This window comes from Ochotona princeps, chromosome 28 (genome assembly GCF_030435755.1).
Source record: "Ochotona princeps isolate mOchPri1 chromosome 28, mOchPri1.hap1, whole genome shotgun sequence".
Taxonomy (NCBI): domain Eukaryota; kingdom Metazoa; phylum Chordata; class Mammalia; order Lagomorpha; family Ochotonidae; genus Ochotona; species Ochotona princeps.
Window position 1 is genome coordinate 204,295 of NC_080859.1, and position 24,977 is coordinate 229,271.

Here is a 24,977-nt window from a genome sequence, read left to right on the forward strand (position 1 = left end):
TGGATCGGCGTGCACCGGCCCATTGCGGCTCACATGGGGAGTGAATCATCGGACGGAAGATCTTCCTCTCTGTCTCTCCTCCTCTCTGTATATCTGACTTTGTAATAAAAATAAATCTTTAAAAAACAAAAACGTGGGAGGGGATGGGGGAACATCAGAGCCCATGAAACGATGTTATAAAATGAAATGCAATTAAAAAAAAACATGCTACTACTACAACTGTGTAGTATAAATTTGCACCCAATCCATAACAGTGTTGAATAAGTTCAAAATAAAAACATGTTACTATTAAGACCCCTACATGTGAATATTAATTTTCACATATGAAAGTTAAATCTATTGAAAGAATTTTGGAATAAAAAATAGAACTGAGTACTGGGGAAATTTATTATGATTCATAAAACATGCCTTTGTCAAACAGAATCAACTTTTAGTAAGATTTACTATATATAGTTCTGATAAAGTGTGTACATTTAATAGAAAACACTTTACTGACACCCCAGTTCTCTTTAAATGCTGTAACATTATGATTCACATGTAACACTTAGATGTTTTAATAAGATTTTATCATATTAGATAATGTAATGATAAACTGTTTTTTTTTTAAAGATTTATTATTATTGGAAAGCCAGATATACAGAGAGGAGGAGAGACAGAGAGGAAGATCTTCCATCCGATGATTCACTCCCCAAGTGAGCCGCAATGGCCGGTGCACGCCGATCCGAAGCCGGGAACCAGGAACCTCTTCCGGGTCTCCCACGCGGGTGCAGGGTCCCAAAGCCCAAAGCCCAAAGCATTGGGCCGTCCTCAACTGCTTTCCCAGGCCACAAGCAGGGAGCTGGATGCGAAGTGGAGCTGCTGGGATTAGAACCGGAGCCCATATGGGATCCCGGGGCTTTCAAGGCGAGGACTTTAGCCCCTAGGCCACGCCGCCAGGCCCAATAAACTGTTTTTAAATGTGAACTATTCAACAAATAATTACCAAGGCCACAGGCCCAACCTCTGATTTCTACCTAATGTGATGAGCTGGGTTCAATTGATGGTTCATCACTGAAGTGATCATAAACTTTAGTTGATTTCTGGAGAAAAGAAATTATCAGTCTGAGTGAGACACACAGCACAGGACAGACCCTGGAGTGAAAAGTCTTACCACAGGACTTTAAAAAGGTTATATAAGGTTGGAGCACAAAGACACATTTATTTTGGTGCAAAGAAATTTTGAAAACCATGTATATAGTTCTTTGGCAAATACTCAATTTCCAGGAAAATTCAGAAGACTACTGTATGCATAGGTTTCAGAAAATCTTTGAACAAAATGATTTTATTTTTTATTGTTACAGCAACAGAGAAAGACAGACAGAAGTATCTTCTATTAGCTGTTTCAGTCCTAGAATGCCAATGCTGGACCTGAGCCAGGATGAAGCCAGGAAACTGAATCTCCACCCAAAGCTCTCAGGGTGCTTGCCAGCAGAGACCTGGGTCAGAGTGGAGACAGGACCCAGCAGTGTTGTAACACTGCTGAGCCACCACACCCACCGCTGAAATGACCCTTTAATCCCATCTTTCCAGGAACTTGTTCAAGAATCTTTGCATCTGGGAGACTGAGGTCATTTAATATATGTGAAGTTTAACTTGCTTATCAAAGTGTGGAAAGATCTGCCTGGATGAAGCTCTGGATGCGTCTCTTCACAGGCGGCTGTTCACAGTGAGGTGATCTAACCGGACAGAATCCACTCCCACAGCAACACTGAGCTGCAGTCCGACTCACAGCAAGTGTAGGAACTAAAATCACATTTTTGTTTCGGAAAGTACCCAGCCTTCAGTTCTTGTTTGATATGGATTTTTCTGGGCCTCCACAGATGGATGGTAACTATCCTGGCTACCCACAAAGCTCCTGACCGAGAGGTCGGCTTGAAGTCTATGAGGGTTAACAAGAGCATTCAAAAATCTTTATTTCAGCAAGGAAAAAGCCTTAAACAGTAAACACACATTGTCATATAGCTATGCTAAAATATGCCCACCAGCCACATCAGATAAAATACAAATGTTGGATGATAATATGAACAGATACTTAATAAATGCCTAAGAAGACAGGCTTAAAACTAAAACGTCAGTTCCTCACACTCAGCATAGAACTTCCAATGCTGATTCATTACATTGCATGGCAGAAATTCTTGGTCACTGATTAATAATATTTCATTTATTTGTAGATAACATGGTATGCTTTGTGTTGACTCTCTGGAAGTTCCTGTTTAAAAAAAAATCACATTAAAATGTGCCTTTTAAAATGCAAGATCACATTTATTGTTATTATTATTTTAAAATATTTATTTCTCTTGGAAAAGCAAATTCACAGAAAGAAGAAGAGACACAGAGAAAGATAGTCCATCTGCTAGTTCACTCCCCAAGTGGCCACAATGGCCAAAACTGAGCCGATCCAAAGCCAGGAGCCAGGAGCCTCCTCTGAGTCTCCCAAGTGGCTGCAGGGCCCCAAGGCTCTGGCCCATCCTCTACTGCCCTCATAGGCCACAAGCAGGGAGCTGGATGGGAAGTGGAGCAGCAGGGGTGCCCCATGGGATCCCGGCATATGCCAGGTAAGGATTTAGCCACTGGGCCATTGCGCCGGGTCAAGATCACATTTATTTACTACTAGACCTAGAATCTACATCAGAGCACACACAGGAGGATTTGTAACTGAAGCTGGTGGTAAGATGACCAGTCATCTGCCGCGACCACACCCATGGTCTCAGCTGGTGCCCCTCTGCGTGGCCCAGTCGTTGGTGTAGTGAGGGAAACCAGGGAAAGCTGGTCCCAGGTGAGCAGGAAGGCTCCTCGGCAGCAGGAAGAGATGTGGACAGGCAGAAGAGCTCAGAAAACAGGTGGCTTCCTGCCTCCCCAACAAGGCAACTGCAGTCTTGGTCACCCATTCCCTATCACACACCAGGCCTTCACTTCCCTTGTGCTAAGACACAACAATGTCCAAGTGTGTGCTGCACACCACATGGAGATGCAAAGAAACAAGGCTGTGGAACAGACTTCTCTCTCCATGACACATAGAACTGAGACCACCCCTGACCTCCCCCAGTCCCAGTCTCTCCCACAGTAGCTTACTTCCCTGAAGGAATGGCTTCGGATGGGCTCAGCTCTGGCTGCTGCAGCCACTTGGGGAGTGAGCCAGCGTAAGGAAGATCTTTCTATCTGTATCTCCTTTTCTCTGTATAGCTGCCTTTCCAATAAAAATAAATAATAAAATAATACTGCATAATTATTTGAAAGACAGACCATTCTAGACAGCTTAAGACACACAGAAAGATTCTTCCACCCCTGGTTTTTCTCCCCTCAGTAGCCACAATAGCAGTATCTGGCCCAGGCTGAAGCTAGGAGCAAGGAACTCAATTCTGGGCCCCTCATTTGAACCATCCTCCACTGTCTGACTAACCACATCAGCAGGAAGTCAGCTGGGACTCCAACTGCACTCTGAAATGGGAGGCTGGCCACACAAACAGCAACCCAACATGCTGTGCCACAGTGCCAGCCCTGGGCACTTTATAAACATTCGTTCTTCTGAGCCATGAACAGTGAGTACCTTTTCCCTTGTGTGTGCAATCTTGATTGCTTTACAGTTTTCATTATAGAGATCTTTAACTTCTTTGGTTACATTTTTTCCCTAAACATTTAATTTTGGTAGCTACTACGAATGAGATTGCTTTCTCAATTTCTTTTGCAGCAAGATCACTATTTTATGTTGATTTTGTACACTGTAACTTTGCCAGTTCATCGGTGCAAACAGCATTTTTGCTAGAGTGTTTAGCTTTTTCCATGTACCAAATCTTGTCAGTTGGAAACATGATGTTTAAACTTCCTTTCCAATTGTGATGGCTTTGATTTTTCTCCTCCTTAGTTGCTTCAAGACTTTCAATAATATACAAAGAGTGGTAAGTATGAACATCTTTGTCTTGTCTCAGAAAGAAGAAATGTTTGCAGCTTTTCTGGGTTTGTGACACATGGGCTCCTTCTATGACTTGTTGACACATTTTATTATGAAGACAAATACCTTTTCTGCATCTGTGGAAATGACCACGTGGTTTTCTCCTTTATTCTGCTGAAGCGATGCATTCTATTTACTAACTTGTGAATGTTGAGCCATCCTTGCAGCCTGGAATAAATCTCACATGACTGATTTACTATAGTTTTTTTAAGATTTATTTATTTTTGTTGGAAAGGCAGATATACAGAGAGGAGGAGAGACAGAGAGGAAGATCTTCCGTCCGATGATTCACTCCCCAAGTGACCACAACGACCAGTGCTGTGCCAATCCGAAGCCAGGAGTTCTTCCGGGTCTCCCACGCAGTGCAGGGTCCCAAGGCTTTGCGCCGTCCTTGACTACTTTCCTAGGCCACAAGCAGGGAGCTGGATGGGAAGCAGGGCCGCCGGGATTAGAACCGGCAACCATATGGGATCCCGGGGCGTGCAAGGGGAGGACTTTAACCACTACGTTATCGCGCCGGGCCCTGATTTATTATAGTTTTAATGTGTTGTTAAAAGTTGGTTTACTAATACTTTACTGGGAATGTTTGCATCTATGTTCACCAAGGATATTTGTCTTAAGGTTTTGTGTTGTGTTGTGCCTTTCATTTTGGAATCAGAGCAATGCTGGCCTCAGAAACAGTTTGGCAGTTTCATCCTTTGTAATAGCTGGAATAGCCTGAGGAATACTGAAGTCAGTGTCTCTTGCCTCACAAAACGAGATGAAGGACAGTGGGCATTCTCACTGCTGCTCCAGACTGCTCTGACTTACGTGCTCCTTGTAGTGAAAGATTACTTATGTATGTGTGTATGTATTTGAGAGGCAGGAAGACAGAAGAAGAGATTTTTCCAACAACTAGTTTACTTCTTAAGTGGCTGCAGCAGCCAGATCTGGGCCAGTAACTTCATCCTCGTCTCCCACATGGATTGGAAACATCTGGGACTTAAGCCAGCACTTGAATATGTGATTAGCTAGCATTGCAAGCAGCAGCTTAACCTGATACCGGCAGCGAGGTAGTAAAGAGGAACCAAGCACTCCACTGCCCAAACTTGGCCCCTTTCTGTGCTGCTCCAACAAAGCTTCAGGCTCAGGGCATCCACTCCTGAGCCTCACTTCCCAGCATGCACTGGAAGCTTGATACTTGCTGTATCTCACCACACATGTACCAGACACCATGAAGCAGTCCCACCCCTCACTCTGCTCCATCTGATGATCCAACAAGGCCTTACCTTGGTCAACACCCCTGTCCTAAAGGATGACCCCGCCTTATGCCAATCATGACATTCGTCCTCTCCTAAGACTGCCCGCCCTCCTGTCCTGCTGTGTACAGTCCCTTGTCTTTCAGTATGTCTTCCATTCACTATCTTTTTTATGGCTCCTCCCTGAATTCTTTCATGCCTGGAGTAAAGTCTGGCAAGCAGGGTAGGGAAAGAGGGAGTCTCTGTCTTCCCCCAGCAGCCACCCACAGTGGCACAATGCTGGCCTTGGATGTGTTTTTCTTAAGTTGTCTCAAGTTGCAAGTTGCTTTTCCAGTCATATTAGTATATGCAAACTTTAGTTCTTAGAAATTTTGTCATTGTGGTTTTATCTGTATCTGAACATGTGGGCCTTAAATTTCAGAATAAACAGGTTTTTCCATTTTTTTCTATTAAGTAACTAACAGTTGAAAGCATCTTACTTAAAAATAAATTCTAATTTAAGGAAACAAATGGGAAAAGGTTTTGTCAATGCTCTGTACAACAGATCAAAAGTAGAAACATCAGGTGTGCTCATCAGCAGTCTATAAGCTGTTTCCTTTTAACCCATCTCACCTCTCAGTCTCAACATTTATAAAACTAGTCCAGCATTGGTTGACTCATGAGGCTCACTTCTGGCTTCATGGTCTTGTTCTGTCATCTAAGCGCTCAGTATTTCATTAGGAACATGGGATAGAAAGGAGCATAATATGTACATCCTCTTTCTACCATGCTGTTTCCCTCACAACAGCTGCACACCAAACATGCAGGCTTCTTCCTCACACCAACAATTTGTCCAACTCTCTAACATGAGCTCAGTGTCCTACAGTCAGTTCAGTTCTGGCACTAACCTCTCAGTTTGCACCAGACACCTTCCAGTCCCACCACGCTGCCCTGACCTCAGACACCAATTGCAGGCATTAAGTCCTGGCTACTCTCACTTTTATGCAACGTGTCTACAAGTTTGTAGGTTTCCATGGCACGTAGCCTGACCCAAGGTCTGATAATCCACTAGAACAACTCATGTGCAAGAAAAATGTTTTCCTGAATACAACTCTGGAACCGCCTAATGGAAAAGGTGAGCAGGGCAAGGAGCAACCCTGCCTCTCTGAACACTGCTGACCCAGCACCTTTCACGTTGACCAGTGCAGAAGCTCTCGACCTGCTGCACTTACGGACACTCTGCTACTCAGGCAGGGTTGACCCAATCATTGGTCATGGGTCATTAGTCCAGTCTGAACAGTGACAGGAGCCGGCATGTTCTTCTAGAGACATGGTGATAGCAAAGATGTTCCAGCCCCCCTGGGATCTGTTGGGAAGACAGGCTATTACTTTTGCTTGATCAGGGGCTGCAGCTTCCTGAAAAACATCTCATTTAAAGTCTAGCACCAGGATGTTGGCTTTGGGAGTAACTTAACTCTGAGTCCTGTGGGGTCCACCCTTTCTTTTCCACATCCAGAATTCAATGAGTTGACCTTTGAAAAGCTGAGGAGTTGGCCTGTGAGCAACACAGTGAAAATGACAGAGGTATTGTATGCTGAGGCAGAGGCAGAGGCAGAGGCAGGGTCCAATAAAGTCTACATTGAAGCTTTAGGGATGGGGCCAGTTATAATGATGGCTCATGTACCTGGGCCCCCACCATCCACATGGGAGGCCCAGATGGAGATACAGGCTCCTGTCCTTCATTTGGCCCAGCCTTAGCTGTTGAAGGCTCCTGGAGTGAACCACCAGATGAAAGATCTCTCTCTCTCCCCCGCCTCCCTCTCTCTACCACTGTCTTTTAAATAAATACACCACACACACACACATTTTAGAAAAAAAGACATGGAACTGAAATATAACTACTTAATAGTCCTTATTTTATGAAGGAAAACTGAACTCAAATAGGTGGTTTCTTAAGCTAAACTGGGTTTGGGGTACTTGATCTTACATGTCAGGTATTCAGATAGTTGGTGCTGTTAAATGACAATGTATGTAAAATAACCCGGTAAGTACTGGCTTGGGGCCAATGTTTAAGAAATGCTTCCATTTCTCCTCTTTCCTTGCCTATCAGTAGATGTATTCTCTATTTTATGAATTAGATTACAGAAGTGTTACTCATGATATCAGAGTGAAGAAAATCATTGTTCAAACCATGAGAAAGAATCAAGAGTTCTCAACAAGGGCAGAGATGAATATTCTATGCCCTCCCCCGCCCCCTTAACCACAAGACTTAGGAGCACCTGTGAACAGCTAGCTCTGCTCTGTACTCTTCTATGGGAAACAAAGCACAACAAACCTGAAAGAAGTCATTTGTCTGCAGGCTAAGGACTGGCTTATTTAACACAATAAGCCTGCTTCTAATGGGAAAGCAGGCTTTGTCTTCAAATGAATCCAAAATTATAAATAAACTGGATACCAAGCTTGCTATTTTCTCTATGCAATAATAATAGAAAATACTGACTAATAAATTTAAAGTTTTATGCATGATTTTCTTAAAGGGAATGGCAAAGTTCTTTACATTTCTGGCTAAGAAAACTGGTGAGTTGACTTTATTATAATTTCATAATTAGAAACAGTAAATTCAGAAAACGGAGATATTAACTAACCAAAATCTCACCTACCATTTGTTGAGTCCATCTCAGATTCTGTTAGAGCCTGTGAGATGTGGGCATGTCCACCTAAAAAAAACAGTTAATCCATGTGAATCCAGTCTGACAACAGCAGTCCTTTGTGGGACATGCTTGCTTTCACTCACTCCTTCACTCACTGGGGGTACCATTCAAGAAGCAATTACTGGGAAGCACTGAGGGGCAAAATAGACAACCCATAACAGTCTCTCTGAATCCCAAGATCTACCAGTGGCTAAAGAATACGTAACCAGCAACTCTTGTGAGATGTAAATGTCAATTTACACAGTATGCTAGAATCTACACATTTCTTACAAAGTAGATGAAATCGGCAAGTTCCTCTCTTTATTCCTTATCTTGTCCAGTTTACTCAAGCATGTTTGGTTTCTGGGCTGGGCTACCTAAGCCAGGCACATCTATGAGAGGGAATGGGATTAAGAATTCTGCTGGATTAGGGAAACCTGGTCAAACCACAGGGCAAACTCCCCGTGGCTGTGGGAAAAGTGGGCACCCTTCCTGGTGCCCCAATTCCAGAATGTGCATGGACTGATAACAATAGCCCTCAGGCTCCACAGCAACAGAACTGTGACTTTCATGCCCCATTTTCAACATTCACAAGAGAAATTCTTTCCTGCATGCTTTGCTTTTCAAATGGTTAGACAGGTTTACACTTGCTTAACTTTCCAGGTCTGGATTTTCTCCAGGGATCACAAAACCAGATAGAAAAGAATCTTAATCAAAGAGGCTCTGAGAAACCTATGGGAGGCAGCAAGAACTTGTTGACTCCTGGCCCAGCTCAAGGAAAACAGAAGCTAAATTCTTAAAATGACACTAATGTTTTCTGAAATACTAAGAAAAATCAGAATTTCTGGAAGGAATAATAAGCTATTTCTATTACAGGTGAGACAGTGGCAGTTCAGAACTCATCTCTGAATTCAAAGTCATTGTGCAGGGAATTGTGCGCCCTCTGAGGAAGAAGAGGCTGCCTGGGGTTGCAAACGCCTGCCTAGAACAACAACAAAAATCTGAGAAGCAGATGGCTTTATCGCTGAAGCAAAAACCTATAGGTCTGCTGTGACTCTTGAGGTTACAAACGGGTGTGAGATAGGAAGAGTGAGAGTGACAGCAAGTGCGGCTGAAACCTCAGCTGCTCCATGCTCAGGCTCAGCCACCAACGGAAAGGTCATTTACCATCTGCATCAGAAATCAAATACGACTCATTATCCCAAGCCAAGCTTGCCACAGCAAAGTCACTTAAAAATTCAGGTCAGCAGGTTTTTCACCAAGTGAGGACGACACAGATCCAAGATTTGGAACCAAGACCATGATTACAAGAATGCCCTCCACTTCTCACACCTACTTTTCTTACTTGGTCTGTTCCCCAAATAGCATTAAAATCATATTCTGTCCTACAAGACTGGGGAGAACTCTAGAGCCAATTTCTGAGCAAGAGGAGGTGCGTAAGAGAACAGCCTGCATGAGGGTTTAGTGCAGGAAGCAAAGCAGTTGAAATCATTGGGGCTGGCTGCAGGAAGAGGAACAACTCCAGAGAGCTCCTGGGCAGGCACAAGAGGACAGAAATGCTATCCCGGTTCTGACCTGGTCACTACAGCATCATTGCTGTTTTGCACATTCCCTTTGCCTAGACTGTTCCAACTTCTCAAGTCAGAACCATTGGGAAAGAAAATGAAGTCCCTGGCCAAGGGAGATGGAGTCTTTCCATCAGTCCACTTCTCAGAAAGAGGCCCCGGCCTTTCTCCGCCCTTCTTTGTGGTGAAGACAACACCCTCAGGAGTGTGCCTCGGCCAAAGTTCACTCCAGTAGCTGAACAGTATGACTCATTTCAGTGCCTGTTTTCAGAAAACACATGCAACAGTTCAGACAAATGGTGCAGCGAGTGAAGGTTCAGCTGAGAGCACCAGCACGCCACAACACAGCATTTGTTTAAGCTCCAGCTACTCCACTTTTCTGATCTAGCTTCCTCCTAAAGCAGCTGGGACAGCAGAAGATGACTCAAGCATTTGGTCATGTGGCACCCACATAGGAGACCTGGATAGAGTTCAGGTTACTGAATTGAGTCTGGCCTAGACCCAGTTACTAAGGTTATTTGGTAAGTGACCCAGTAGAAGGAGGACCTACCTCCCTCTATCTCTCACTCTCTGCCTTCCAAACACATAAATCATTTTCAAGAGAAGAATACATAAAACTATCCAAATTAATCTTTCAGAAAGAAAAAAAAATTGTCTTCTTATGACACTTCAAAAAATCTGTCCACAACTAAGTTCAGATTCAGAGAAAAGGATCATTAGGGAGGTTGTTACTGTTTAAACCCTCTGAGAAACAACTATGGAAAACCAAACAGAACTAAGTGCTGGTGGGGAAATGAAATGACTCACAATGAGTTCACAAGAATGGCTGTGTGGGGCCTGGCGGCATGGCCTAGCGGCTAAAGTCCTCACCTTGAACGCCCCGGGATCCCATATGGGCGCCGGTTCTAATCCCGGCAGCTCCATTTCCCATCCAGCTCCCTGCTTGTGGCCTGGGAAAGCAGTCGAGGACGGCCCAAAGCTTTGGGACCCTGCACCCACATGGGAGACCCGGAAGAGGTTCCTGGTTCCCGGCATCGGATCGGCACAGCACTCGCCCGTTGAGGCTCACTTGGGGAGTGAAACATCGGATGGAAGATCTTCCTCTCTGTCTCTCCTCCTTTCTGTATATCCGGCTTTCCAAAAACAATAAAATCTTTAAAAAAAAAAAAAAGAATGGCTGTGTGATAAACCAATAAAATCAAGAGACACACCAATAATACAAACAATGTATGTTCAGAGTAACAACACAATACCTACACCCCGACAGGAGAAAACACCCATATATTCGTCAAAGGTAGAGGGGACAGAGGATGGCCTGTTGATACAAGGATGTAAAATACTTTTGACAGAAAACACAAGGTGGCACACCACACACAGGGTAGTTACCCAGTCCTGACAGGGACACAGGGTGGTACACCCCCACACAAGGTAGTTACCCAGTCCTGACAGGGACACAGGGTGATACACCCACACACAGAGTGGTTATCCAGTCCTGACAGGGACACAGGGTGATACACCCACACACAGGGTGGTTACCCAGTCCTGACTGGGACACATGGTGGTACACCCACACAGGGTAGTTACCCAATCCTGACTGGGACATAGGGTGGTAGACCCACACATAGTGTGGTTACCCAGTCCTGACTGGACACAGGGCAATACACCCACACACAGGGTTAGGGTCTTGACAGGAGTCAGATGGTTTCTAAATAACAGAGCAATGTGTGATTTAGTCATCACAGGAATCTTTATGACACATGTCACCTCATGGATAACCCTCACAGACATACGGTCAATCAGAAACCACTCGATATTTTATGACTCCATTACAGGAGAGATTCAAAAAAGGTGACACAAACAGTAATGGTTCCGTGCTTGAAGGGGGGTGGGTACACTGTGAAGAATAAGTCTTTGGGGCTGTACAATTGGGCTGGTTGCACAACATGGTGAAGGTACTGGCTGCACAGTTTACTGTTAAATCTTCCATTGCACTTTCACCTTAGTTAAACACTAAGACATGCACAGAAGGGGTGGCTCTCGGGAGGGTAAGCTTTGGTTGGCACATACCTGGCAGGTGTGGGTGGCATGGGCTTGGAGGCGAAGGCACTTCCTCAGAAGCATACTTCAGAAGCTGCTTCCCCAGATACGTTACCTGCACACAATTAGGCACAAAATGTAAAGTACTTCCTGTAAGAAGCAAATACGCCCATATCCTGTGAATTTTAACTTCTGTGGAGCTGTTTTTCATTTCTTTCATGTGTCCAGCTCCCTGGGCGCTGCAGCAGACCTTAGTAGTTGTGACAGAGATGTTCCATTCACAGAGCATTCAATACATGCGATCTGCCCTTTGATCAAAAAAGGCGCATTTGTAAAGAGTATCTCCAGTATTCTGCTGTGGGGATTAAAAGAACTGACAAAGGAAAAGCATTTGGCTACTATTCTAGCTCATCCTGAGTGCTCCTGTAATGCATGCTAAATGGAACAGAGTGAGGAGGGTCTGGGCAGGGCAATAATTAAGCAGAGCTGGCAATGGGCACACAATAGGTCTGGCAGAACCAGGGTGCCAACTCCATCTCACATGGCATGAAAAAAGGAGAGGTCACGTCAGTTTCCAAAGAAACAATTCAGAAACAGTGGATTGGATTCTGAATGAGCCACTCCCTGACTAAGTCCAGCACTCTACACAACCAATAACCTGACTTGCCCAGACTATGGGTGCTTTAAGAAATTCCACTCTGTTAAAATAAACTTTCCACAAGCAGTCATGAATTATTGAACAGGTTAATGGACAGGCACGAAGTCACTTCTGGAAACTGCATTTGCTGAGTGCCTGTGTGCTGGATTGTTAACAGCTCACAAGTGCACGGCACTCAGATCTAGAGATCTGAACCCAGACTGTCTTGCCAGACCAAGATCTGGCTCACATGCCTGCTCTGGCAGGGCACAGCAGAAAGAGCTTAGTGGTTCAGCAATGTGCCACCCAAGACTCAGGTTTACAGGGGCAGCCAACATGACATGACCCTCAGCCCTCACCTGGAGGGGCACAGGTCAGCAAATCAAAGCTTGGGAACAGCCTGTGAGGACAACTATAGGTGCTGCAATCCTACTTTCAAAAATGTGTAACTGCCGTGGTCCTTGTTGGAGCCACTAATGCTTTAACTCACGTTCTTACAGGACAAGGTCCACCACAGCTCAGCAATGAACCTGGGCTAACCCAGAGGTAGACAGGGCACATGGAGTAAGTGGGTGCAGATGTATGGCGAGGTTGGACCATATAGCCTGTCACTCTAAATGAAACATACTTACCAAGCCTATGCAATTGTCAAGTAAATTTATTTTGGTAAGATCTTCTTAAGAGACAGGGCCAGTGTGGTGGCTCAACAAGTTAGTCCTACTCCTGTAAGCACCAGCATCCCATATGGGAACGGGTTTGTGTCCTGGCTTCTCCTCTTCTAATCCAGCCCCCAACTTGCAGCCTAGGAAAACATAAGAGGATGGCCCAAGTCCTTGGGACCCTGCACCCATGTGGGAGACCCGCAGGAAGCTCCTGGCTTCAGATTGCCTTAGCTCTGGTTGTTGTAGCTACTTGGGAGGGTGAACCAACAGACGGAAGATCTTTTGTCTCTATTTCTCTCTGTAACTCTGCCTTTCCAATAAAAACAAAACAAATTTTATCTTTTTTTAAAAGATTTATTTATTTTATTACAAAGTCAGATATACAGAAAGGAGGAGAGACAGAGAGGAAGATCTTCCGTCCGATGAATCACTCCCCAAGTGAGCCGCAACGGCCAGTGCTGTGCCAATCCGATGCCAGGAGCCTGGAGCTCCTCCAGGTCTCCCACACGGGTGCAGGGTCCCAACGCATTGGGCCATCCTCGACTGCTTCCCCAGGCCACAAGCAGGCAGCTGGATGCGAAGTGGAGCTGCTGGGATTAGAACCGGCGCCCATATGGGATCCCGGGGCTTTCAAGGCGAGGACTTTAGCTGCTAGGCCATGCCGCCGGGCCCAACAAAACAAATTTTAAAAAACCTTCTGAAGAGACAACATGCAGTATTTACTGTCATGATTAATTACCATTAGCTCACACATTAATGTGCATAAAAACTGCAAAACAGCCTGCCTGTGAACTCTCAGGAGGTGTTCAAGAATTTATTTCCCTGTTGGTAGTATGTTTTTCACATCTCCAGAATATCCATTTGCTAAAACTAACAGGATTACGAAGTGTTTTATTTTCACTTCAAGCTATACAAATTTTATTTTTAACATAAAATTTAAAGAATAAATACAGTTGGTTTTTATCTCAGGGTTGGGGGATAAATGGCAAAGAAACAAAAGAAAAGTATAGACTTTCTTTTAGGTGCATTGTATCAAAAAATAATTCTCTAAGAAAATGAGATATTCCCAAATAAAAAATTTCTTTAGAGATTCAGAACATAAGACAGAAAGCGGATTCAGCATGATTCTTAGCACAGCAAGTACAAGGAGGGCTTGGGTACTCACTACCCACCACATCCAGTTCAGGCTCTGATGTACTCCCTCAACACCAGGACTCTCAGCACCAGGACTCTCTCAGGACTCCCCAGCACCAGGACTCCCTCAGCACCAGGACTCCTTCAGGACTCCTCAGCACCAGGTTCCCTCAGCACCAGGACTCCCTCAGCACCAGGACTCCCTCAGCACCAGGTCTCCCTCAGCACCAGGACTCCCTCAGCACCAGGTCTCCCTCAGCACCAGGACTCTCTCAGCACCACGACTCCTCAGCACCACGACTCCTCAGCACCACGACTCCTCAGCACCAGGATTCCCTCAGCACCACGACTCCTCAGCACCAGGATTCCCTCAGCACCACGACTCCTCAGCACCAGGACTAACTCAGCACCAGGACTCCCTCAGCACCAGGTCTCCCTCAGCACCAGGATTCCCTCAGCACCAGGATTCCCTCAGCACCAGGATTCCCTCAGCACCAGGACTCCCTCAGCACCAGGACTCCCTCAGCACCACGACTCCTCAGCACCACGACTCCTCAGCACCAGGACTCCTCAGCACCAGGATTCCCTCAGCACCACGACTCCTCAGCACCATGACTCCTCAGCACCAGGACTCCCTCAGCACCAGGACTCCCTCTGCACCAGGATTCCCTCAGCACCAGGATTCCCTCAGCACCAGGATTCCCTCTGCACCAGGATTCCCTCAGCACCACGACTCCTCAGCACCAGGACTAACTCAGCACCAGGACTCCCTCTGCACCAGGACTCCCTCAGCACCAGGACTCCCTCTGCACCAGGATTCCCTCAGCACCAGGACTCCCTCTGCACCAGGACTCCCTCTGCACCAGGATTCCCTCAGCACCAGGATTCCCTCAGCACCAGGATTCCCTCAGTACCAGGATTCCCTCAGCACCGGGACTCCCTGCTCCTACATGTGCACAGCTCACTCAGTGCCATAAGCCTAGCCACCTGCCCCTCTTCCCAGTCCTCCTTCACTTCCCTCCCTCTCCTTCTCCCCTCTTCCTTTCCCCTTCGGTGAGTGGAAACTCTGGGAGCTCTGCACCAGAAAGCACACAGGGCAGCCCTGCCTCACTGACAAGAGAGCATCCAAATTCTTCATCTGCACGGATCCTTTCCTGGGCTTTCACACCAGTGAGCTGTCTGTGCCATGAGAATAGCTATCCCGGTTTCATACTGCAACTGTTTCACAAAATGGCATTTTTCCTGTGGGAACTCTTTCCTTGCACAAGACTGAAGCTTTGCATCCACTCACAAAGGGGACAGATGATATTGCAGGCTCTTCTTTAGTCCAGGGAAACCATTCCCACTGAAAGCCCAGTTCTCCTCCCTGTGCCGCTGTGCCAGAAGCAGAACACAGTACAGAGGACAGCCAAGGGAGGATCCAGGCCCTGTTCCGGAACTCACTGGCCTTGAGGCTAACCAGGTAACAGAACCTGCTGAAAGTCTGCTTTCATCTGTAAACTGGGTAACAGCTGATCTTGCTGCCTGAGGAGGCTGTTGTGTACAAGTGCCTGTGCACCACACAGTGCTGCCTGCGTCCTAGAACCTCCCATAGGCAGGGTCTTTCAAACACCTAGCCCTTTGTGGCCAGCACTGTGACACAGCGGGTTAAGCTGCCATCTCTGATGCTGACATCCCATTTGGTTGCCAGTTCAGTCTGCTTCCAATCCAGCATCCTGCTAACACAGCAGCGCATGGCCCAATGATCTGGGTCCCTGCCACGTACAAGGAGACCCAGTTGGAGTTCCAGGCTCTTGCCCTCAGGCTGGCCTAGCCTCAACCATTTCGTTACACAGATTTGCTCTCTGTCCCACTCTCTACCTTTCAAATAAGTAAAATAAAGGACCACACTATCTGAATAGGTAGTTAAATTTAAGAATAATTACAAAATAAACAGAAGGAAAGAAGGAAGGAAGGGAGAAAGGAGCACTCTGACTCACCTTGCTCCAAGCGTAATTCCAGGTCACATAACTGTCACCTCCCACAAGATCCTTGATCCAGCTAACGGGGTTTTGATAAATCTGACCACTTTCAACTTTAATTTTACCATTCACTAAAATGCTGGCTTTGTGGGTAGTCTCCTAAAGTGAAAAAGAAAAAAAATTTAAAATATCTGAAATATATGGACTTCTGCATTTGGCTATGATAAGAATCAGGAGCACATGTACTGTAATGCCAGATATAACCAAAAGCAGATTAATTGTAAGCATCAGATAAAAAGTACAGTGAGCCCAGAAACAAAAGTGTAATGGGAGAACCCTACACTCATCCCAGCTTCCCACTTTGAGGGCATCCCCAGGCCAAAAGGGGGACCCCAGAGCACAGCACCTAGGTAGGTAGTGGGAAGAGCTGCAGCGGGGAAGATCAGAAAGGAAGAGCTCTGTGACAGGGTTCTCTGGAGTAGTGAGTGTGTTTGCGTGTGCAGTAACCAAGGATGGAGCCACCTGACAGAATTAGAGGAACTTAGGCAGGGTTCCCCCAAGGCAGGGAGTGGTGCTGTGCCCACCAGCCAGACTGAGGACCCTTCAGAGTCAAAGGGGAATAGGTAAGGTGCTAAGAGGGGCGTCCCACTAAAGTCAACACTGAACTAATCTTGCCTAACAAATCCCAAGCAAGACACAAAAGATCAAAACTGGTTCCAAAAATCTTAACTGTATTGTAATACAAGACATCAAACTATTTGTAACACAAAAGATAAATTTCATAACTTCTGGGATCCAATAAAAAAATTAACAGACTTAGGAGCTGGTGTCTCGGTGCAGCAGGCAGCAGACTAAGTGGGACATTCAACACCAGAGTGCCGTCTGGACTCCCGGCTGCACCATGTGGTATCCAGCTCCCAGTGGAAGGCAGCACAGGTAGTTTGGTCTCTGTCACCAGGGTGGGAGGCCCGGAGGGAGTTCCAGGTTCCCAGTTTCTGCCTGGCTGAGCTCCGGCTATTGAGGCCATTTAGGAAACAAATCGGCAAATGGAAGATCTCTGTCTCTCTGATTTTTAAACAGGCAAATAAATCTTTTCTAAAAAGCCACAGTAAAATAAAATAACAACAAAAAAAAAATAAATGAAAAACAAAACAAAAGCCACAGTAAAACAGAATCCATACAGAGGAAATAAAGCAATCAACAGAAAATGACCAAGATGTGATGGAGATGTTAGAATCAGCAGACAGAAGCGTGAAGTTGCAATCACACTCTTTGGGAAGTTAGGTGTTTGGTTGGGGGAGTGGTGTGTTAACTCAAAGTCTGCAACACTGGCAATCCCAGCTGCTCCATGTCCAGTCCAACTCACTACTAACGCACCTGGGGAAAGCAGTGGAAGGTGGCCCAGGTGCTCCGGTCCCTGCACACACCTGGCAGAGCCTGAGGGAGTGCCACACATTGGGCTTCAGTCTGGCCCAGTTCCAGCTACTACATCCATTTGAGGAATAAACCAGCAGGTGTAAATTCATTCTCCTAATCGATCTATCTATCTATTTATCTATCTAGCCATCCTTCTACCCAGTAACTTTGACTTTAAAAAAATTTTTTGTGGAAGATACAAAAAGACTCAAACTTCCAGAGATGAAGATTATAATTATGAAGAACAGCAGAATACACTGAATAGGATTAATGACATTACAAAAAAAGGATTAGTTAATATAAAGGTATAGCACGTAGAAATGAAACATACAGACAAATTTTAAAAATGAACAGAGCATGGGGCCCGGCGGCGTGGCCTAGCGGCTAAAGTCCTCGCCTTGAATGCCCCGGGATCCCATATGGGCGCCGGTTCTAATCCCGGCAGCTCCACTTCCCATCCAGCTCCCTGCTTGTGGCCTGGGAAAGCAGTCGAGGACGGCCCAATGCGTTGGGACCCTGCACCCGCGTGGGAGACCTGGAGGAGGTTCCAGGTTCCTGGCATCGGATCGGCGTGCACCGGCCCGTTGCGGCTCACTTGGGGAGTGAATCATCGGATGAAGGATCTTCCTCTCTGTCTCTCTTCCTCTATATATATCCGCCTTTCCAATAAAAATAATAAATCTTTAAAGAAAAATGAACAGAGCATCAATGAGTTCTGGAATTATCTCCAAACAGCATAATATTGATGTCACTGTAGTTCAAAACAGAAGGAGTAGGAAGGAAAGTATTGGAAAAAAAATGAATGTTAAAATTTTCCCAAACTTGAGGAAATGAAAACCTAGAAATCCCAGAGGGTCAGCAACTCTTAGCGTAAGAAACATGAAAAAAAAAAATCACTCCAGTACTCACTATAGTCAGAAGAGTTGGGCCTGGCCTTGTGACATACAGGTAAACAGCCACCTGCAAGGGTTGCATCCCCTGTGGGCATGGGTTTGAGTTCTTGATGCTCGTGGTAGCACCCCATAGCCAAGGCTTACTGGATTACACTTTGGGCTTGCAGGCTCCGTTCTGGTCCTTGCCCTTCTTGCCTGCTCCCATGCACCATCTGAGTTAACTGAATGCTTTCTACAGCCGTGCCACTCAAGTTGATTGGAGTGTGAGGGCTTAAAAACCCCTGACTTCGGCTACATGGGACAGTGCCTTTAGAAGTGTATCAGGAGGGCTCGGCAGTGTGGCCTGGTGGCTAAGGTCCTTGCCTTGATCCCATGTGGCTGCTGGTTCATGTGGCTGCTGGTTCTAGTCCCGGCAGCTCCACTTCCTCTCTGTCTCTCCTCCTCTCAGTATATCTGACTTTGTAATAAAAATAAAATAAATCTTAAAAAAAAAGTGTATCAGGAGCTGCTGTTGCCAATATTAGCTAATAAAGACTCTTCTTAACAACCTACACTTCTGTCTGGCATGACTGCTCCTTCTCACACTCCGCAACAGCTCTACTTATGATTCAACTTCCTGTAAGTGTGCTTGGGGAATGCAGAACACAACCCCAGTACACATGTAGGAGACCCAATAGAAGCTCCTAGCTCCTGGCTTCAACTTGGCTTAGTCCCAGATGTTGTGGACACTGGGGAGTGAAACAGCAGATGGAAGATCTTTCTCTCTGTCTCTCCTTCTCTCTGTAAATCTGTCTTTCCAATAAAAATAAAAACATTAGAAACTTGTTAAAAAAGTTAAATGATACAGATGTTCCATTTCTAGGTATTTATTTTAAATCAAAATCTATGCAATACCATTCGGCATGGGTCAGGAGCAGACCAGGCTGAATCAGTTCATGTCATCCTCTGGCAAATCCGATCACCAGAACAGAGTGTGGAATGGGCCGGGTTTGGTTGCGACAAAACCAGTACACATTATGGAACGCCAGGGCGTGGTTGCCTGTACTGGATATGAATGCAGCACCCATCCAGCACACGTGAGATCCAGGAAGGGAGGGGCAGAGCTGGCGGGGGGGTTAAGGGGCTGGTCCCCTCGCTGGACAACCACTCCCACTGGAGAGTGTTGGCTGGGATAGAGACAGACACGACTAAGCAAGGCTACAACACCTGTGCGCTGCATGTGGACAAGATCAGGGCCACAGCATCAGCTGGCAGAAGCTGGCACTGGGGACTAATTCTGTCGAGTCAAATCACAGGACCACCTAAAGAGTGCATAAACCGGGACAGAGAGACCTGGGAGGGAAAAAGTGGGTTCCCCCTTCTTGGGTCACTATTCCCGTGGGAGGGCATGAAAACTAGGACGGGGGCTGGGATGGCTAGATAGAGAGGTACTCAACAATATCTGTGAGGGCTGGATGGTTGAGTTGGTTAGATAAAACCAAGCTTTAATACCCATTGACAAGTACCAGAGCCAAATGGGATGGGGGACAGATTGGTCTTCTGCTACACATACTGGCAAACCAGGGTAGGGGGCAGGCCTCGTGGGGGTTATTGTGGGTCGCCCCAACTAGGCTACAGCTCCCACTGGTTGATGTAAGGGCCGAACCAGACTGGACTGCAACACCCATTGGTTCCAGTGCAACTCGGGACTGAAAACAGAACCAACACAGCAATTGCAACCACCAGCTGATCAGGGTGATGGACTGTGCCGGGCCCTGTGCTTGCTAGAACATACAAGAATCTGGTCTGGGAATACCTCAAAGTATCTTTGGAGATCTCCCCACTTGAACTGCTGGACTCAGAATTCTAACCAAGAAAAGACAGAAGACAGAATAGGACAATCATTCATCTCAGCTACATGTTGGCAGCGAAATATGGGACAAATGGAGACTTCATGATGGACCATATCAATCAGTGGACCACCTCATCGAGCGAAACTGGCAGTGACTCATAACTGGAGAACTATTAACTCCACTTGAGCAAATATCTCAGAGCATGCCCCACATCCGGGACTTGGGGTGGGCGGGAAACCGGGTGGGGCTTCTCCCTCAATATCCCCTTTTACCTCAGATACATGATGGAAACAATATGGACATAATAGCATTGCCCACCTCCCTATCCCCCTGAACCTTTTTTTTTTTTCTTCTCTTTCTTGTTTTTCCTTCAACTATAGTTAACTATGTAAAGATTGTCAACAACAATACAATAAAATGGATTATAAAAAAAAAAAAATCTATGCAATACCAAGACACACACATCAATATTCATAATAGTTTATACCTAATAGTCTGAGGTGAGTACTACTTACCAACACACTGGTTGACAGGCAAGCAAATAGCAACATTATGGGATGTGAGATTAAGTTACTAAGTGGGTCATACCATTCCATGCCGGAGCTCTAAAGAGGAAGTGCCTGAGTATCCAGAAAGGGGAAGAGCTGGAGAAAGGTCATTCCAATTAAATTGCAAACAGTCTGGGTTTCTGTTGGACTGGTCCATAAACAAAGAAGCAAGCAGGGACTCGGGAGTCCTGCCATTCTAAATTCCTCTTTGTAAAGGTGAATGTGAGGAGACAGGAGAGGGTGCTTCCTTTGTAGGGGCACCTAGCAGACCCTCTTTCTCCAATACTGTCATGCACTCACCACAAGGCACATTTACCCAAACTCCAAGCCACTCTTTGGGATGCTTCCACAGCATACTAGTCACTTCCAAGTCCCTGGCATGGAAGCCAGCACAATGTATTATTTCTACATTGCTCTCACATCCTTCTTGTTGCTACAGGACTAATTCTAGCGTGAGGTGAGATGTATCAGGCAATTACAAAAGCACCATTTCACTTACCAGGAACACAGTCAATGTGACCCTCCATCCAGAAAGCCCAGTCCCTTATCTCCCCAGTCAGAGCCACACTCCATCTCCCTCCTCAGAGCCAGAGGCCCATACTGCACGGGGCAACATGGACCCACTACCACAATCACATGACCTTGAGAAAAAATAATTAACATGATACCTGCGTTTTGAATTCCAGAATGTTAACCCCTGGATGAATCCTTCCTAGAGACATCAGGTCTTTTATCTGCATACATTTCTTTTTGGGAATTGTGCTGTGATGGAATGGCTTTCTGATGACTTCCTGTTGACCAGCCCCAGAAGAGGAGGCGTGGCTACAGCTGTCGTTGGAGTGCTGAGTTGCAAGTGCTGGCTTACCAGATGGACCTGCTGGGTGCACAGCATGGCTGCCTGAGAGGACAGCACCCTGCTGTGTGGGGCACTTGGGGACCACTCTTGGGTGCTGCTGGGAGGCAACTTTCCTGTTTCGTTGCTGCAGACTGTCAACAGAAAGGTCTTCACCTGACGTAGCAGTGAGTGGACGGACATCTGTGGGTTCTGCAGAGGGCCTGCAGCATCCACGCCCGTCAGCAGAAGTCTCTGTGAAATTGTCCTCTCTGTATGAAGATTTCACACCTGCAGCAGCAGTAGGTTGGGACGATGGCTTAGTCTTCTCAGGGCTGTTGGGATATCTGGACTTCACTAACCCATCCAAAACTCGGTCACTGGAATCCTGCTCAGCAGTTGCCTTGTTTTCAAACACGTTTTCTCTGCTCCTCACCTCCACCTCTGCACACAAACTGGTGTTCTGGCTGCCACTCCAAGTTTCAAGAGTATCAGGACAGGGGGCAGCTGACTGGGGCCACACAGAATTTTCCAGACTGGTAACCTGCTGGAGATCCCCCTCACTGGAGATTTCTGAGGTCGGTTTCCTTACACCAAAACCAGGCAGCAAGGCACTGTTCTTACAGTTTTGAATTTTCAGGCTTATTTCTTTCTGTTTTCTGGCCACAGCTAAGAGGTCCTTCTGTCTCGTGGCCAAGTTGGTCAGCTGTTCTCTCAGAACTCCCTGTTTAAATGACTCTATGGATACCCTACAGGAAGCAGGAGGAAAAAGGACAAACACATAAGCAGTGGATTCTGCTTTTAGAGGTCATTTAGGTGTCTGATTCTGTTTCAATTGTAAGTGGCTTTGAGGACACCAAGGGCACTAGCTACACAGGATGTCCCCTTTGAAAGGGGCGGAGTCCTGCACAAAGGGGCGGAGCCCCGCACACAAGGGGCAGAGTCCTGTATATAAGGAGGCCTTTGCCATTCTTAGGCTTTGACAATGCGGCTGCATGGATTTATTTTGAGGTCATTATTTGTCAGCCATGAGAAAAAAGGTCATTTATGTAGATCTCTACTAGTCTGCGATCAGGACAGTATCCTGCTTCAGTGGGAAAGTTAAACTGAGGAATCTGGGAGGAAAAATGGGAGTAAACTCCACTCAAGCTCCTTGGCTCAGGAATAACAACCCCTTCAGTCCCTTCCCCAAATGAGTCCTGTAGTTGCACCTGAAGCCTGCACTGAGACACCTGGTGTCCTGGCGACTGCCCACACCAGCTGTGTCCTGGTGTCAAACACACGCCCCAGGCTCTTTAAGATACAGGAGGAAACAGGCCACAGCCCTGTCTTTGGGCTATGACACTGGGAAATCAAGACTTCCTGGGCCTCAGGACCTACTTATGCTGAAGAATTACCAAGAAACTCAACAAACAGCTTTCCTTCATGCAGACTGTATCTATCAATATTCACTGCTTCAGAAATTAATGCTGAGAATGTTTTAAAAGATTTTTTAAAATAATTTTTATTGGGAAAGCAGATTTACAGAGAGAAGGAGAGACAGGGAGAAAGATCTTCCAAACACTGGTTCACTCCCCAAGTGGGCACAATGGCCAGAGCTGAGCTAATCTAAAATCAGGAGCCAGGAGCCTCCTCAGGGTCTCCCACGTGGGTGCAGGGGCCCAACACAACAATACATTCTTTTTTTTTTCTGAACCAGCCAACTTTCATTTGTGCTGCCAGTTGTTTGCTGATTTTCCCACTTACATATACTCTTGTTAATGCTTACTCTGCTTGGAATTCAACATCAACAGCTCTAAATTTTGATAGGAAAGTGAAGTGCATATCCTATTGCTTTTTCTTGAAACCTCAGATCGTAAAGACCGCTTCAGGAGCATCTGTGAAGTTAAACATGTTTTTACAACATATTTAATGGTGTGTTTTACTGTTTTTGCATGTGTGGTGTATTTTTCAAAGAATGCATAATGTTATCATTACTCTAAGGGTTAATGGAATGGGTGCTTCTGTATTTTAGCTTTTAGAAATCTCTTGGGCCCAGCATGATGGCTCAGTGGCTAAATCCTCCCCTTTCAAGTGCTGGGAGCCCATATTGGCACCAGTTCATTTCCTGGCTGCTCCACTTCCATCCAGCTCCCTGCCTGTGGCCTGGAAAAACAGTTGAGAACAGCCCAAAGCCTTGGGACACTGTCCCCGCATGGTAGGCCCAGAAGAAGCTGCTGGCTTCAGATCAGCTCAGTGCTGGCTGTTGTAGCCGCTTGGAGAGTGAACCAGCAGACAGAGAAGGTCTTTCTCTCTACATCTCCTTCTCTCTGTGTATCTGCCTTTGTAATAAAAGTATATATATCAATCTTTAAAAAATTAAATAAATTTTAAAAAGTGCTCTCGCTAAAGTGCTCACACCAAGATCAGTCTCTTTCTGAAACTACAGGTGTGCTGTGAGCCACAGGGCTCTGGAGGAAACTGTAGCTGTAGTCAGCCACCTTTTACAGCACATAAACTCTCACCGGCACCAACAGGAGGTAAACCAGGGAGAACGATTCACTGGCAAGAGAGGCAAAGTGCGGATCACACAGTAGGTCAATCAACCAACCAACCAAACAAAAACCCAAATATAATTAGGTATTGAAGGATTACTAGACAAGAACATGAAGGAATTACTTGGTGCTATATCACAGTAAGCTAAGCTGCCACCTACAACACATCCTGGCTGCTTTGCTTCCTAACCAGCTCTTTATCAAAGCATTTGAAAGGGCAGTTCCAGCCCTTGGGCCCCTGTCAGCAACACAGGAGGCCAAGTTGGGGCTCTGGATTTCTGGCTTCAGCAGACACCAGTCCAGGGAGCAAACCAAATGGAAGATTCCTTCTCTTTCTGTCAAGTCAACTGCTTGGAAGGAAAGCAATTGTGGCACTTTTTGTGGGAAAAACTGCAATGCGTAAAACCAATGTGTGCTAAGGAAAGACCTTTGCCATCTTCAGGCAAGTGTAATTCCCCGTGGAGATCAGACAACCTCACAAAATCAAATGCATGAATTCCAGAAATGACAAAGCACTTCTATTTTTTCACTCACCTGTATTTTTTAGCAAGATCATCTCTTTCTGCTTTCTGTTTTGCAAGCACATTATCCATAACCTCTTTGATCTCCAGCATCTTCTCAATGTATTGTTCTAGACATCCAGAGATTAAAAGTTCATTTCAATTGGTCACACAGGGTCAGCCCTACTGTTACTTTTTTTAAACCCTAACTCCCTGCTCACCTCCCCAGCACTAACATCCTAGCCTCCAAGGGCTGAGCATCTGGCCCAATGATCAGCACACCCGTGCTCCACACTGGGGCACTTCAACTGGATGCCAGAACTCAGCTCCTGACAAGGCAGACCCCAGAAGGCAGAAGCGATGGCCCAAGCGGCTGGGTTCCTGCCACTCCTGCCAACTGGCATGAGTTCCTGCTCCAGAGTTAGCCCCAGCTGTGGAGGGCATGTGGTTGAGCGAATCAACAGAAGGGAGCTCTCCCCAACTCTCTTATTATGCTTCTTAAATAAAAAAAAAAAATCAATTTCCATTAAG

At 46.0% G+C, this 24,977-nt stretch overlaps 1 protein-coding gene across 1 annotated transcript in view; it reads right to left on the reverse strand.

Moving 5' to 3' along the window:
- Positions 1-1,668: 1,668 nt before the first annotated feature.
- Positions 1,669-24,977, reverse strand: part of ANKRD31 (ankyrin repeat domain 31) — an 87,778-nt gene continuing 64,469 nt past the window's right edge. Inside the window, exons 18-23 of the mRNA XM_058656185.1 lie at positions 24,481-24,577; positions 21,249-22,161; positions 15,910-16,050; positions 11,528-11,612; positions 7,866-7,922; positions 1,669-2,248 (exon numbers count right to left, since the gene is read on the reverse strand). Coding sequence (XP_058512168.1) covers positions 2,103-2,248; positions 7,866-7,922; positions 11,528-11,612; positions 15,910-16,050; positions 21,249-22,161; positions 24,481-24,577 — 1,439 coding nt within the window. The 3' untranslated portion in view covers positions 1,669-2,102. The remainder of the gene's footprint in view (positions 2,249-7,865; positions 7,923-11,527; positions 11,613-15,909; positions 16,051-21,248; positions 22,162-24,480; positions 24,578-24,977) is intronic.